Source organism: Chiloscyllium plagiosum, unplaced genomic scaffold (assembly GCF_037043375.1).
Source record: "Chiloscyllium plagiosum isolate Xiang-an unplaced genomic scaffold, Cpla_swu_hap1 HiC_scaffold_50, whole genome shotgun sequence".
Classification (NCBI taxonomy): Eukaryota; Metazoa; Chordata; class Chondrichthyes; order Orectolobiformes; family Hemiscylliidae; genus Chiloscyllium; species Chiloscyllium plagiosum.
The window spans coordinates 48285535-48303149 of NW_028270188.1; the positions used below are offsets into that span (position 1 = coordinate 48285535).

General features: G+C 41.7%; 1 protein-coding gene across 5 annotated transcripts in view; it reads right to left on the minus strand.

The window, feature by feature from the left end:
- ash1l (ASH1 like histone lysine methyltransferase) overlaps positions 1 to 17615 on the minus strand; it is a 223919-nt gene that overhangs the window by 81198 nt on the left and 125106 nt on the right. For all 5 annotated transcript variants that reach the window (XM_087985157.1, XM_043684016.2, XM_043684013.2 and 2 more), the window contains 3 exons: positions 12973 to 13077; positions 4595 to 5297; positions 3225 to 3404 (listed from right to left, as the gene is read on the minus strand). In XM_087985157.1, coding sequence (XP_087841283.1) covers positions 3225 to 3404; positions 4595 to 5297; positions 12973 to 13077 — 988 coding nt within the window. The remainder of the gene's footprint in view (positions 1 to 3224; positions 3405 to 4594; positions 5298 to 12972; positions 13078 to 17615) is intronic.

Genomic DNA, 17615 nt, shown 5'->3' on the forward strand with positions numbered 1-17615 from the left:
AAAAAAAAATTAATTGAAATCACATGTGTGATCGCATGCCATTTCTAGATCAAATGCTAACTGCCCCCCAAGCATCAAGCTCATGCTGTTAAACACTTGCAGACAAACATCGCCTGATGTCTTACTATCTTCTAGGAAGGGGCACTGGGCACCAATATCATTCTTTTGCTATTGCAGGCTTTGATAATGCCATTAGGTGGTGATTCACAGGACATTGGTTCACCTTTTCCTTCCAACTTGGAGATCAACTCCCACTTGCTCACTATGCCCTCTCTTCCCCTTCCAGAGCAAGTGATCTTCATAGCACCACTATAGCAAAAAGGAATTTTTTTCCCCAAAGATTAATGGAAGGCAAGTCTTGAGAAGAACTTGTCTCCGAAATACTTCACACTTATGACTCCTTTAGCATGTTACAGCCGGAGCAATTATTTTTCTCATTGCAACCAGACAGAGGTCAGGTTCCAAGTAATATGACAAGAGAAAGCAACCACTCCAGCCAGCTAATTGAGAAATTCCAATACTGGCCAGTGTCACCCATGTCACTAAAAGTTGCTAAGCTCTTCAGTCATTCATATATTATGCATTTCGTCATCACATGAGAAAAGTCTACAGCCAGAGCCACATAACCAGCAACTCTACTTTTACTCATGAAAAGCAGAAATCAGGATCAAACAGGAATGACAGTGCCAGAAGAAATCCTAATCCAAAGACTATGTTAAAATTGTCAGCTTGGCTCCATTGGAATGCTCTCATCAGCTGAGTCATACGGCTGCTCCAAAATCTGGAGCACAGTTGCTGCTCATTTCAGTGTGGTACTGAGCAATGCTGGATTGTCAACGGTCTTACTTTGGATAAACTTAGGGGTTCTAACTATGACTCCTCCTTCAGTCAACACCATTAAAACACATAACAACTGGTCAGTGATACTGCTGACACTTTGCTGTTCCCATTCGCATTTGCTCGGATCGCTGTCACTATAGTCCTCTCAGTTTACAATCTGGGAGGCTTTGCGATGTTTTGGAGATGTAGGATATGATGATACAAGTCTGTTCATCAAAGTGAAAAGCCTGTGCATTGAGGCCAATGATGTATGGTCGTGTGGCCTTTAACACTATACTCTTACAGGGAGGACAATGCTACTGCTGCTGTTACACAAGAGGCATTCTGGCGAGGGTGACAATCATGGCAGCCACCCTATGGTCTGCAGCTCTCTAGTCAAACATTCTAACTGACTGTACCCGATTAACACTTGTTGAAATGCCCTGTTCAGAATTATAGAGCTGGTGTACAGCATGACCCACACTATGATGTCAAGCTGCCCAGTGTAAAAGCAATGGCACCCCCTGGTGGTGAAGCAAATCCACCCACTGAACAGCACATAGGGCTGCCAGATTTAATCCTAGGAATGCTGACAATGTCAATTCTGATTGCTTCCACTTCAACCATTGTAGGGAAAATAGAAACTGGCTGTGGTAGAGACTAGCCCTTCACTTCTTCACAGCTCCACATGCGAACCTAGCCAGCATCTCTGTGGCAGGGATGGTTAAAAGCATCTTCCACAGGATGCCACAGTGAATCGGACCACAGATTCGAGGAACACCACCTCATCTTCTGCCTGGGCAGCCTACAGCTCGGAGGACTCTACGTACAGTTCTCTAGTTTCAAATAACCTTCCCACCCACCCCCCCCGCCGATGTCCTTTCCAGCCCTGCCTCTTCCCTTCTATCCCATCTACTGACCCTTCCTTTCAGCTACCAAACAGGTCGCAGCCACAAACTGTGTTCACGTATTACTACCTCATGATTCCGCCCCTCTCCCTACCAAAAACCCCCCTTCGCCCCTTGCCCCAATCTGCAGCTCCTCCTATCCCCACTTTCATTCCTGAATAGGGGTTATACTTGAAACGCCGACTTCTCCACCTCCTGATGCTGTCTGGCTTGCTGTGTTCCTCCAGCCTCCTGCTTGTCTACTTTGGTCTGAAGCAGACAGCAGCTGGAGGTAGCACCAAAGCTGAGACTTGATAGAATTTGGCGAGAAATTGGTCTTTTTAACTTCTGACTGAAGATTAATATATTGCAGTGTTAAAACAGTAAAGTTTTAACACTGCAAAGGTGACACTGTTGCAAGTACACTATATTACTACTCGGGCAGTATCTGATTTTCCCTAATTGGATCTTGCAAGACCTTAACAGGGAGGGAAGGAGGCAACATATGAAGACTATAGCTCAGCCTAATTGATAATAGACAAGTGTTAGCATGTGGGAATCAAAGCAAGAAATCACAGGCCAAAAGTAGCCCTGAAAAGCTTCTACCATGGGGGTTAAGTTGTACAACAAAACCCCAGATGCTCTTTCTGAGAAGGTGCTAGCCTCAACAAAGAATTATACAGAATCCAGTGTGAAAGTGGGCACCCAACTCTTTTTTGCTGCAAGAGGAGAATCTTAACCAGGGATTTACACTGAAATATTAATACTGCAGACACACACAATCAACAATCTGCACAGAGCCGTGTAGCACAGAACGCAAGCAGAATGGTAGTTAGTTCCAATCTACAGTTTCCCCAAGAGTGTTCCTCAGCACAATGGGAAATCATGGCTCTCTTCAAAAATTAAGGAAGCAAACAGATAAGGTGGCTGGCCCTTCAGCGGTGCCTGTTTCCATATAGCCAACAGCCGGTGGCTGGGTGGAAAATGCAGCTGTCTTGGAGTGGGCTGACTAACTGCCTTACTACTGTCCCACTTGGGAAATAAATAGGTGGTAAGGTCAGTTACAATCTTTAAACACAAAAGCTGACACCCCGCAACAAAGTGAGGATATTTGCAGCCAGTGGGGGAAGCAGTTAGCATGTCAGCAATAGAGATATAGTGAGACGGAAAATAAAACTTGAGAACAGGAAAATATTCAACAAGCTTGCCAGTGTCTGCCATGAAACAAAAGACAGACTCCTAATTGCGATAAAGAACAATAAGAATTCAGTTTCAACAAACAGTCTCCAACCAATCTCAACCACAATATGTAAAGCACAACCTTTCAGCTGAAACACCTTCTGTTTAATGCAATATACTTGCATCTTATTTAAATTAGCAATCACTTCTGTTTATGGTTTCCACTAAAACATTACTTTTGTATCAAGAAACAAACCTTTTGGAATTCAAAGAAAATTTAACTGAAAGAAAGACTAAAGCCCCACACAGTGATGATAATATTTCTCACAATTTACTCACTCGGGAACCTTATAGACATCAGAGTACAGTCCTGCTTTCTGGTACTTTTTCTTCGGAGGGCGTGGGGCCTTCTTTTCCCTCTGGATGGTTGGCTGTGGAGGTGGTGTTATGGTATCTGGCGATGCTGTCTTCCCTCCAGTCTTCGATGCGGCAGCTAATTCTGAAGACAATTCTGGGGAGCTGGTTGGCAGTGAATAAAAATGCAGCGGTTTAACATTACTCTCTGCCATGACCAGCGTATGCACACTTCATGTAATGTTAAGATGTTTACAGCTATTGTTAATTGAAAGAGCAGTTGAAGAACTGCCCCATTGCAACAAGTTCTCTCAAAACAAAACAAATACAGAAAGTACTGGAGAAACTAGCAGATCTGGAAGAATCTGAGAGAAACAGAGTTAAGAATCCAATCTGACTTTTTCCCCCTCAAACAAAGTGGCCATTTGGTTGAGCTCACTAAACTAGATTTGAAAATATATCTATAGCATGCAGACTCCCAACATCATTCTTCATGGATCGAGAGCTCCAAAAGTATCAATAACATTCAAATTTACATCGTTTTAATTTTCAGATATCTCAGATTGCAAATACTAACAAATTGTGATTTGATTGCGGATTTGCCACCACTGAAGCAGCAATGTTAAGGACAGTTTTCTCCAAAAGTCTAGACTGACTTGTGAATTTAAATACAAGTGCAACTAGGTTTGAAATTGAAAGGAACAGATTGCCAGAACTTGAGGGGCTCCAATCCAGACATTCCTGGTCTAATGCCAGCCTACACTTGCAGCTCTAAAGAGGAATTGGTTGGGCTAACTACTGTGAGATTAAAATTAGGTTTATTATCACATGAGTACAGTGAAAAGTTTACAACTTAAAGAGATTTGACTTGACTTCCAATTTCAGTCTTAACTTAGGTGCCCTGTATTGGCAAGCTGTATTGGTTGGTCAATCAAAACAATGTCTCACAATGACACAACAACCCATCCAGGAAAACAAGGAAGCCATCAGCAGCCTCCCTTGCAGTCAAAGCAGAGTGATATCCATGGACCAATCCACCCTCTAGGCCCCAAGTGGGCAACACACAACAAAAAATTTTGTTATTTTTTTAAGGAACTTACTATATTAAACATAGTTAATGTGGTTATTAATTAATTTTATACTCTATCTTGACTCATGATTTGCACTGCTGGTCTAAAACAATGCAAGTGTCACCTTGGATAACTGTGTGCTTATACAAATGTATGTGATGAGAGAACATGGAGAATTATTTAAATTCCAGCTCGGGTCACTCTCCTTATTGTGTTGCCTTCGGACGATGGAACAAAGAGTCAATAGGACAGGAACAGAAGGAAGGGAGCAATGCAGGTACTTACTCTTCTTCCAAGTGCCTTTTCCGTTTCACACCCTTCCTATGTTCTGATTGCTGCTGGTTCACACTTTGCAGCACTGATTCAATAACATCCATGATTGTGTCAGACTCCTTGTTCTTCTCGCCACTATCCCTCTGTTCCTGAGGAAGTGTTTCATCTTCTTTAGGAGGCAACGAGGCACAGATCTGAGAGAGACTCAAATCCCGTTTCCTGGGTCTGCCTCGCTTGCGTTTCACAATGTTGTTCCCTGTCCGTGACTGCCTCTGCAGTTTCTTTGCTTTCAGAATCTTATTGACATGGTCCAGGTTCTTCTTGGTGGCTAAGATTTTGTCAAAATTGCACATTCTCCTTGCCTGGCATTGAATGGCTTCTATTCTGCCCTTCTTCAGTCGATGGCCAGCATTCAGATTCTGTTTGTCTGTAGATACCTGGCTATTCTCGAGATGATCATTTGGAGAAACAACAGTTTGAGTGGGAGGTGTTTCTGCCCGTTTGTTCTGGCACCTTTCCTGACTGTAACTTTTGCAAGAGGTGGGACTTAAAGGACTGTCAGGCTGAGTAACTGTTACACTGGCTATAACATCTTCTATTGTCTTCTCTATAGCCATTTGTTGTGATCCATCTTGCGTTATACGCTGAATTACATTTTCAATAGCTTCCTCCACTGGACTTCCTAACTTTGTACCTCGTGACACTGATCCTGTTCCTGAAAAGGAAGAGAATCTTATTAGTATGCAAACTGTGTATCTGCAGTATAAACCATTAATAACTCTGCTTCTGCACTACTCCAGTATTAGGTTATACAGTGTGGGGTGCTACTGAGGAAGACAAGGAAATGGTGAAGGACGCTGCTACTGTATCAGAATGACACACACTTATGCCATTTCGTGCTGCGTATGTACATTGCTACTTCAATGGAGTAAATACTTGCTTGAAAGCCTAAACAAAATTCATGAAGTATTTGTGCAGTGCTTCACTAATTAATGTGAGGTAAAGACTAAGGTCTGCTCAGTGACAGAGAGAACATGTAGAGCTGCAACAGGAACTTTACACAACAGAGTAAAAGGGAAATGACCTGGTGTTTTGGAATTTTACACTTGGATCCAGGAAGGAGTTCAGCAGGACTGTTTCAGCAACACAACTGCAGATAAATCCTGCTGCCTGGGAACAGAGGCAAGACACCTGGGACCCCGACATCATCACCCCTTAAGTATTCCAGCTGCTATAAATGTTCAGATGGAGTCAGGCAAATGCAGATTACAACTTGACAAAATCAAACAGCAGTTTTCACTGAGCAAAAGGTCATACTGGCTTCCTGAACAATGGCAATTTCCCACACTGTTCCTGCTCATATTTCCAGTGAAAAAAGTTTTTGGGTGGGGGGAGGGCAAGAAATCAACGTATACTCACGAAAAGTGAATGGGTGAGAAGAGATCAACAGAGTAAGAGATACACAATTTCCAAGTTAAAAAAAGGACAAGGGGGAGGAGGAAGAAACCAACCCAAAAAGATAGACATGCATGCACAGAAAGAGAGAAGGCACAGAGGGGAAGCTAACCTGTTTATAAACGACAGACCATTGTGAATTGACAGACACAGAGTGAGATAAACGCATAGAGAATGATCAACAGAAAGAATAATCATTGCCCAGTTATAAGTTATTTACCGATTATGTTGCCACCACGAGACTATGGTTGCACTTTTAAGAAAGAAGTGGAAACTAATTTTTCATTTGGAATACCAGTTACCAACTCATAAATTGCTCCATTGGCCAAGCATTTTAAATTGTTGATAAGTGATTGAGTGCTGAGTCAAATGTTGTTAGTCTATATGAATTTATTAAATGGAGGTACAGCGTGTGATGTGGCGGTGTAGAGTTATTATGTCTGAATAAATGTTGTCACTTTATACTAAGGAGGGGTGACTCTGTCTTTTCAGATTGAGAATTACTGAACATCTTTACCAGATGAAGAGGACGACTGGCTAACATTTTTGCCATTCTATTTATATCTCTGCGATTTATAATATGGTCAATTGGCCACAAAACCCACTAATTTACTGAGTGTACGCACATTATCAATATGAAAGAGAGAAAAACTGGGTTTTGTGCTATGGAATCTGACAGAATAGACTGGTTAAAACCAACATTATCAATAATAACAAAGGACCATTAGCCTTATCAGCATGTTCCACTCTCCACTCATGCTGCCAGCTTTTTCTGTTAGCAATGCTAACCCTTTCTCCACATCGCCAACTGCATCTCAATATTACCTGATCATTTGGCAGGTAAGATGGTTTTTCAAATGACTGTATTCTGATGTCACCATTTACTATCTGTATTAACTCGCCTCCCGACTCCCTCCGAGCCTGTCCACCATGTACAGGAGTTAAGTCAGGGATAACTATGGAATACTCTCCACTTGCCTGGATGGGTGAAGCTCCCAACACCATTCCAGGAAAGGGGAGGTGATGGCCTTGTGGCATTCTCTCGACAATATTGATTTACAGACTCAGGTACTGTTCTGGCAACCCAAGTTCAAACCCTCTAAACCAGATGGAGGAGTTTGAATTCAATAAAAATCTGGATTTGAGAGTTTATTAATGATCATTGTCATCGATTCTCAAAACAAAACACATCTGGTTCAGGAAAGGAAAGCCCCGATCCTTGCCTGATCTTAGTCCAGACCTGAAAGCCAGGAGGTTGACTTTTCATAGCCCTCTAGAACAATTAGGGATAGGCAATAAATGCTGGTCTAGCCAGCGAGGTCCGTATCCTACAAACACAATTTTGAAAAAAAGGCAGCTCACTTCACGGGACACCCTATCCACCACCTTTGACACAGACTCTCCAGCAGTGACCCACAGCGACAGCAATGTGTACAACTTACAAGATGGTAGCTCACTTCTTTGACAACACCTTCCAAATCAGCTTCCGTCACCTCTAAGAGCAACAGTAGCAGATGCATCACTTGCAAGTTCCCATCCAAACAACACACCTCCCCGACTCAGGAAATGGTCTGTTCCTCCAGTATTGCTGGCTCATAAACCCTGGGTTTTCCTTCTGATCAGCACTATGTGCGCACCTGCACGAGATGGGCTACAGCAGTTCAAGACAACAGCTTACCATCACCTTCTCAAGGTGGACAATTCATGCTGGACTAGTCAGAAAATCCCACACCTTTTAATGAATAAAATAAAAAACAGTTGCTGACAGACGGACACAGTAAATTTTCTAAATATATATAAGAATGATTGTTACACAAGTCTTCGAGAAAGAATTCACCTCCATGTGAAATTCTCATTTTTGCTATTGCTGTGAACCCCATACTTGACAGAGACGTAAAAGCTTCAGCTGCCTATCCCTGTCTCAAAGCATCTGTTCTCTGCTCCGGTCTCTGGGAGGTCTCTGTTACCAGCATGCTGTGTGATGGCCAAAGTATCAAAGTCAACATCAATGTGACGATGGCCTCACCAAAGGAGGGACAGAGGCATTTGCCAGCAGGGGCCACTAAACAAAATAGAACAATAAGAGTCCAATCTTGTCCATGCAAGCCATGTGTCACAAGAAAACAGTTTCTTTTTTTAAAAAAAGGAAGGCCTTTGGAAATGATCTGTGGGAAAATATACAAAGAGTTTACAAGCTTAAAGAATGTTTACTTCTCCGGTGGCACTTCAGTAATGAGTAAGTTAAAAGATTATCATTAGCCAATTACAGCCTGTGAACCTGGCATTACTATAATCACATGTTTACACTGACTTGTTTCAGGCAGGGTTCCAGGTACCTTCAGACGGTTGAGCATATGTGCCAATTTGCTTTACTTCTCTAAATATTGCAATTTCAATGACCAACTATTGGAAATACGACCAAGAAAAACACAACACTAATGTAGTCGGGTGGCAGGTACACATTAAGACAGAGATTGACATGGAACTCCTTTTCTTCCTCAAATGGCATTCTCTCTACTTCACATTTCAGCTTCGTTATAAATCAAAAATATGAGCAAGGCAGTGAATAACAAGGTTGGAATTCAAGCAGGCAGTTCTGATGATGTCATGAAGTGCAAAGCCAGTTACAAATGTCAGCAGAGCTCAGGCTGAATTACTGCCTAGAACTCTCTGCCAGACTGCTTTATGTAGTCTGGAGATTATAGTTTGATGTTCATTTAACATTTCATTTCTGTTCTGCTATGAGCAGTAAAGATGCTGCAACATGGGTGAAGTTAGGATAGTATTGTAAAAGTGACAGCTGCCTGGAAGCCTGCACTGTCTCACTCTTTTGGTATTTTACAGCATCGCCCCAAGATTAAATCATGATAGCTTAGGATACAGATGAGCCATAATCTAAGTGAATTGCAGTACAGGCTCAAGAGCCTCCTCCTGCTCCAGTGTACAGTCAACTCTGATATAAGATAGCTTCTTCTACAAAATACCACTTTTCACCCACTATGAAACAATGAATAGCAGTCTTATGGGTCTGTGCCACAGCCCAGGGCTTGAACCCATTATCCAGGCAGGCACTCAAGTGCAGTATGAAGGGAGTACTGCACTGTTGGAGATGTTGCTTTTAAAAAAAAACTTCAAGGCAGGGCTCATTTTGCCTGCTGTGATGGATTACAAAAATCCTGTGTAATGTTTTGAAGAGCAACACTGAGTTCTATTGGTAAACTATCAAGTATCACAACTCAAACTTATGTTTGTGGGATCCAGTTGGGTACAATTGAGATTCCTTATTTGCCCACGTAACATTCATGACACTTCAGAAGTAATTTAGTGGCTACAAGTACTTTGTGCGAAGGCAGTGTGTAGATGAATGTATATTCTTCCTGCTCACTCATACCATCTGATCTGGGTGAACATCCATTGTTGGAAAGGAAATCGATATTACTGCCCTGCTGCCATTCTGTTTTACCCGCACCATAGTCTCGTGAAACAGAAAACTGTCAGGACATAAAATGTATTCTCTTTCTCTCCCCTGCACTCTGCAGAAACAGCTGCGCCTTGCTACGCTGCTGCTTACTATCTAAAACATGACATAGTTGACAGAAACCTTCCAGAGGTGAAAAGCAGCCTGAAGACCAAGCCCACAAGCATCTGGATGCTTGAAGACTTAAAATTATTTCCAGTAGCAGAAACATTTTATTTTAAAAGACATAAATAGTTAACCAAGCTATAAAACCTTCACAGTAGCAAACACATAACATTGGTTAGAGATTTTAAGGTAAAAACTGCCAAGAAATATTTCTTTCAACAATTGAAAGCTCACAGCAAATCTCAAAGTTAATCTTCATTTCCTCTCCTTCCCCTGGATAGTGTCAAATCTCTCCACGCATCCTCAGAATGGGCAGCATAGCTTCGCCTCATCCATGTCTGGATACCATGTGCCACCAGGCTATACTGTCACACGAGGTGTCCAATCCTGTCTTAAGCTGATAGCTATGTACACAGACCCTTACAGCAGAAAAGAAACCCCACTGGAGTATAATCATGAGGATGCACCCAGTCAGACCCCGCTACACTACAGTCGACCACTATATTTTACAGAACAGAATAGAATCCCTACAGTGTGGAACTGGCTATTCAGCTCATCAAATCCACACCAAACCACCGAAAAGCATCTGGACCCGTCTGTAGCAGAACCAGACCGATTACCCTACCCTGCATTTCCCATGGCTAATCCACCTAAGCCTGCACGCCCCTAAACACTATGGGGCAATTTAGCATGGCCAATCCATCTAACATGCACACCTTTGAACAGTGGAAGGAAACTGCAGCATCCAGAGGAAACTGGAGCAGACATGGGGAGAACGTGCAAGCTTCACACAGACAGTTGCCTGAATCAAACTTGGGACTCTGATGCTATGATGTAGCACTGCTAGCCAGTGTGCCACTACAGCAGAGATCAGCTGCTGAAGTTGAAGTATTCAACTAATGCCTCACCTGAAATAAAGTAAGCCACAGACTGGGGAGCAAGCATTGGCAATTGGAATGCAACAGCTCACAATCAACTGAAGTGGAGTTTACAAGTCATCTGATCTTCATGGAGTGAAGTGGCACAGTCCACTCAATGGTAAACATCCACAAGTAGGCTTGATTTTCAACGTAAAATATAAAAAGTAAACGTCATGGTCTAGAGAAAAAAATTGTACCAGTGAGACCTGAATATTGTCCAACATCGTCCTCCTAAGGAGTCACCGGACCAGAAACGCTAACGCTGATTTCACAAATGCTTCCTGACCTGCTGAGCTTTTTCAGTGACTTCTGTTTCTGATTTACAGCATCCACAGTTATTTTGGTTTTTATTCCCCAACACCCCCCATCCAAGAAAAAAGATTTGATGAGCATCTGACTGAAGTAGAGGACTCACTCTAAGAAAGCTACATGGTCACAAGACTGCTGAGATTACAGTGATTGATCAACTGTTATTTTTTACTGAAGCACAAACAATAAACTAACATTGCAATGGGCTCTCCCAGTTTAACAGACATTTTGATTCATTAAAAGCCCCTCTGTTAGAAGAATTTGAATGAATTATTAATAGGGATGGGGCTCATTGGAACAGATACAGTGCTAGGACTTGTTTGAGCTGATTGCAACGCTCATACTAACTTTTGTTTTGCAGTTTGCACTTCAGAGGAGTCAGAAACATGTACTTTGAGATTGTGGTGCATAGGACTGTGAAATAGTGAGGGGTGTGTTATGTGGTTACTGTGTCAGCGAGAGAATCATTAACAAAGTAGATTACATGAAAGACTGCGGTTCCATGAGGGAGATGTTTGTTATCAGAGATAAACAGATGACACAAGACTAAGCAGCTTTGTCCTGTGGTTTTTCAGTCAACAAAGCATTTGCAAAATCACCAAAATCACCAGGTTGGTTATCCAGATTTTGGCTGTAGAACATACAATTGTGTCATATAGTTTCTGTCAGTGAATTAGATCAAGAGGCTGCAGCACAATTACTACAGTGAATGGTAATTAATCAGTGGCAGTATCTCCTCACTTGGGTTACTATCCGAATTTTCAAAGAAGTTAACAAGTGTAACAGATGGATATTTTCACAGACCAAAGAACAGATAACCTAACCACAAATAAAACAACTGACAAGAGATGGAGAAGACAACAGGAAACACAAGATTTCATCTCATTGTATCAGATCTTCAGCCTGGAGTTACAATTAGGAGTAACATTTGGTTGCTTCATTTCATTTGCACCTTTTGGCTTTTGCAGATACATTGCTTCCAGCCAGCAGAAAAAGCAGTAAAAGTTTCCAGTCCGGTTAATTTCTGACTGTGCAATAAACACAGCAGACCATCGCACATTTGATACAAAAAGGAGTAACAAGTTAATTATAAAACCAAACCTGAAAGAGATTAAGACTCCTTTCCAATCTTCACAACGATAGTTTCTCTCAGTGTACAGTGGGACACTCACCAGTGTTTATATAGCTAGTTAAATGAGGGATAGGAGTTAACTGATGAGTTAAGTGACTAGTAGATATAAGGGGTGGGGAAGATAGTGAGAGCTCTTGTGGTGCACTGTATCTCTGGGCCAGAGAAAGTGGGTTCAGGTCATACCTGCTCCTGAGATGTGTTATAGCATCTCTGAACAGGTTGATTAAGAACAGTTACTTGCATTGTAGTCATCTGCAAGTTTTTTTTAAACATGAAAGTAAGGGGGAGCAAGTGGGACTCATGTTTGGAAGAAACTTGAAGACTGAGTAGTCAAAAGCTCTTGTGTTGCATAGGGACTAGTTGTAAGGACAGGATTCACGTCCCACCTGCTCCAGAAGTGTACAACAACTCTGCACTGGTTGATTAGAAAATATCCAAGACCAAGTTTGGCGAATGGCAGAGTCCTTACCTCTGGGTCAGAAGGTTTGGATTCAAGTTCCACCTACTCCAGACATGTCAAAACATCTTTAAACAAGGTTGATTAAAAATATTTAAAGAGCACTTAAGAGTATTTGATAAACTGCATCCACAACGATTCTGAGAGAGAGAGAGATTTTTGGTCTCAATGAATCAAGTAATATGGGGAGTAGGTCGGAAAGTGAGGCCAAGGCAAAGGATCAGCCTGAGTTGCAGAGCAGGCTCAAGGAGCTCTGTGGTTTACTGCTGCTCCTGTTCTTTACCCTCTAAAATGCCTTGGTTCTAAAAAGGATATTAATAGCACTAACCGAGAAACTTGCTGACAAACAGAAAGGAGGACAAGTAATAAAAACTACCGGAGAAACTCATGCAAGTCTAAGAGAGCAGCATCTGTGGAAAGATAAACAGTTGACATTGAGGTGCCAAAATGACTTCTTTAGAGAAAGGGAGACTTTTGGCAGGTTTCTCGGGTTGAGAAAGGCAAATAAGAGAAAAATATTAATGATGGTCTTGCCTGCTGAGGTTGTGCAGTCTGATGGAGTTCTCCTTCTGGTCGGACTGCAATTAACACTGTCCTGATGCCTCTGCGATGCCTGCTTATCTTGTACTGGTTGTAAACCTGTAAATTAGTTGAAGAGAAACAATGAGAATAATGCAAAACTATTAACTATTACTGCACTGGACATCACCCTTCCAAACAGTTATTCCCAAGATTTAGGCTGCCAATGCTATTTGAACTGCTGTATGAGCACGGTGGCACACATCCATGTAAAACACGGGCTTTCAGAATGGAGTCAAAACCAATGCCTGGTGAAGGTCAAACAACAGTTCCTTTTATAATTCACCGATCTGTCTGCTGATTTATCCAGACACAGCACCAGCCACAGTAACAATGCAACAGGTCAAGTGCTGCTAGCCTTTCTCACTACTGCATAGGCTGACATAAACCTCGCTGAACAGGCAGAGTGGTTTTCAATTCAAAATTGCTTCCGAAACATTAAGAAAGAGTATTGCCAGAATATATGTTCATCTGCTGAGATTTAAAAAAAAAACACAAAACCTGACAGAAAGCTTAATAAAAAAATTACCCAATTATAAAACAAAATATATAACTAAGCCATATCTTTTGCCTGTAATTATTATACAATGTCTTGTAAGATAGAAACAGTAAAATTCCATATATAGCTTGGAATTCTAATTGCAGTGAAATCCATTTCAACTCTGTCAGTTATCAACTGGATAAAAATAATTTTGTTCTAAACCTCCATCGGACAGCATGCCTTTGAGAAGTAGTTTGCGAACACTTCTGTCTTTGCAAAGTTTGATTATAGTTTCAGATGTAAATAAAAGCTCGCTACAGCAAGCGCCACAGTATTCGGAACTTAGAACAGCCGAAGCAACTGAGAAGTATTCAGACATCGGAAACAAACCAAGGTTATAATGACAGAACAACATGATCTACATGTCACCTGAGGCATTGCAAAGGTGCAGAGTTGAAGCATGTTACAGAAGTGCTAGCCCACTCAGATGACATAATCAGTCACTCCCACCTTTCAGTTTTTGAAATGATTGGAACTAAGCAGAATGAGAATTGAGATTCAGGATAAACTTTTACGTATTTGTTTGAAAAATAACGCATGTAATTTCGTTCATTTCAAAACCAAAAAAAAACCATGATTGGGAATGGCACTCGTGGCCAATTCCTCCTCTTCCCCTTACGCCCCCAAAATCGATAAGAACAGAGGCTATTTAGGAGTGTGCAATCCTCTGTTCTCACTGAACTCCAACAACTCATTCCAAACTGGGGATTGACCCTTGGCCCTATTGGTTTGTGGTTAGTGGTGTGCTAGCTGGTGGCTTTCCTCACCAGGTAAACATGGAACTGATATTTCATACTTAAAGCGGACAGGGATGGGGAAAAAAATTGATGTTAATTTCCCCTTCTGATAATGCTAGTGCTGCTTTCGATTTGCCATGAGATTGGGCCAGCGTAAAGTCACCAGAATTTCCACATTCCATGGGTGGATATCCAGTCCTTAGTCTGTATCTCTCCAGAGAAGCAAAGCTGAGGCCAGAAACTGAATGCGGAACAGACTGCTATCAAATTCTAAACAAACTAGACAGAATTAGTATTTAACACTTAGCATTTTGCCTTTGGCTCAAGAGGCAATACAATTGCTAAACATGACCAACTTCATTGAAAACTTAAGATGTGCTATTTTCTGGTCCCAAAGTTTCCTATGTCAGTTAAACCACAGGCACACATGGCTTTAGTTGAGTCACACACTGGTTGAAAGGAATAGGTTTCATCTGACTCACATCAATCAAGAAAAAAAAAAGGTTATGTATTACTTCCTTGTAGCAGTAACTTGGGCTTCAGACAAACTGACCAAAATTACTCAATCAGATTGGAAACCCCACGCAGTCTCCCAGCATGAATCTTGGGTCTTCAATATCTACTATACCACCCTCTCCTAAATTCACGAACAGATTTAACTCATCACTGCTCATGTTGTCAAAAATATTTAGTACAGAGAGAGAATATGAAGAATGACAAATGTGGCCATAAGGGATAAGACGGTATGTGAATGCAGCTGCGAACAATTCCAAGAATTCTTTACTGAGTAGTCTTGTTTCTCAAATGACCTGAATAAATTATACTTGGATAATTTTTAACAATGCGTTTAAAAATAGCCGTCCTCTCACAATAAAGCACAAATTTGTTAAGTTATGGTGGCACAATTTTTGAAAGCAATCTAATGAACTCCTGTGAAGCAAAAATACTGCAGCTAAAAGAAAAGAGGTACACACTCTAGTAAATGGTCAACGAAACAGCACTGCATCAATGACATGCAACTTTGGATGGGGGAGGGGGAAAAAAGAGGGGCCGTATGGGAGGGAGGGAGTTCAGTTTGTACTGAGTCTGATGGGGTAAGGAAGGGATAAGGTGATTTTGGGGAGGGGGGGGGAAAAGGGGAGGGAGGGTGACAATGGGACGGTACAGTCGCTCAATGGTTAGCACTGCTGCCTCGCAGCATCAGGGACCTGGATTCAATTCCAGCCTCAGGCAACTCTGTGGCATTTGCACATTCTCCCTGTGCCTGCATGGGTTTCCTCCAGGTGCTCCGGTTTCCTCCCACAGTCAAGGATGTGTGGTTTAGGTATTTTGGCCATGCTAAATTACCCATAGTGTTCAGTGATGTGTAGGTTAGGTGCATCAGTGAGGGATAAATATAGAGTAATAGGGTAGCAGAATGGGTTTGAGTGGGATACTCTTCGGAGGGTCAAAAGGGGCTGTTTCCATACTGTACGGATGCGGTGATAACTTTTAAGAAAGATGTGAATTCAATGACAAACAGCTAATCTAAAATCTGATCAAAAATATCACCTGTTCTCCTGGAGAGAGTTAAAATTCAACTGTGAGATCAAAAACAAAGCTAGAGCTTTAATTGTCAGATGATCAGAAACAGCATTGAAGTAACTGACATTATGCTTTGGATTAGAAGCAAATTTCTTCAGTTGAATATAGCTGTAATTTCTCTAGTAGCATGCCCCTCCTTAGCCATATACTTCAACTGAACAAAAGCATTCTTAGCTTCAAGACAGAGCATCTTTTCACTAAGATCTCTGCTTCCAAATTGCTTTGCCTCCACTTGTACTTTGATTTCCCCTGAAGCCTTTGGTTTGTTACCTCAAGACAAAAAAAAACATATCCTGTACTGTACCAAGTGTTCACTTGCTCAGCACCTAAGTGGCCTAATTCAGCACCATGTCTTCTAAGCATCAAATTCAAGTCTTGGTTCACATCATCAAGTTCCTTCACTGTCTTGTACTTTGGATTCTGTAACTGTGTCAACCATATATCCTCTCTTGAATTCTTCAGCCAGCATTCCCACTCTTCTTGCTCGCTCCTCAGACAGAATTGAGTGGCACTAAAAGAGGCTTATCTTGTGTCTACAGAAAGAGCAGGAAGATCAAACTCAAGTAGAGCAGTTAGCATCAACAGGGGAAACTGTATAATCCACTTCATTGTTGAAGCATATAGGTAATTCTAGGCTGTTTATACTACGTATTTACAAGAATGGTCTGAAGCTGTATTTTATATTGAGATTTCTGTTGATTTGACACAGCATCTGTTGTCGTGTCTCCAGGATCTAACAGATGGAAGAAGTGGTGCAACTTACTCAAGTGCAAACAATGATTGCAGATTGGTTCCAAAACAAGTAGTAATTTCACAAAAATGCATGCTATTTGCAAGAATGTAAGAATTTTACCACAAACACCTACTACATATACAGAAGAAATACTAGGCACATTCAGGGTACATAGTCATGACCATGTACTTCATATGTATAAAGCAAGGTGACAATCCGCTCTGCCTTGTCTTATGGTATATGCCAATGACCTGGTTTGTTCAGGTGACTGCTCAAAATCAATCCCAGACTTTGGGAGGGTTACAAATGAACCCTCTCAAGGAAAGAGGAAACTAATTGTTTAAATCAATTCTCTCCGCTGCCATGCCAAACCCACCTTACCCAGAAGCTTACTTAGTCAACCGATATTAGTTTAAAACTCTAGAATTTAAAAAGGGATATGAAAACAAGACCAGCAGTTGAATGAAGAGGGAAGATCAGACCTTAGTACATTTGGCCTCCAAGATCTTGAAGCTCATTGTCTGCTAGTTAAGCCGATGGACAACTTTAGCAGCAAATCCATGAATAACGTAACATAAGAGAGAGGAGAAGTGGCCCATCTGGTCCTTCAAGCCTGCTCCGTCATTCAGGACTGGTCTTTTTGTGCCCTCAGCTACACTCACCTGCTCTCTCCCCAAAACCCTTAATGTCTTCATTGTTCAAAAACAAAATCTATCTTAGCTTTAAAAGCATTTACTGAAGTAGCATCAACTACCTCACTGGGCAGGGAACTCCACAGGTTGGCAACCCTCTGGGTGAAGTAGCTCCTTCTCAATTCGGCCCCAAATCTGCTTCCCCTACTTTTGAGGCTATGCCTAGTTTCACCCGCCAGTGGCAACATCTTACCTATTCCCTGCATAATTGGCCTTGATCTTTGAATTGTCATTGTCTGCAGGTTTAATACCAGAGGACTGGAGGATTGCAAATGTTGTGCCGTTGTTCAAGAAGAGCAGTAGAGATGACC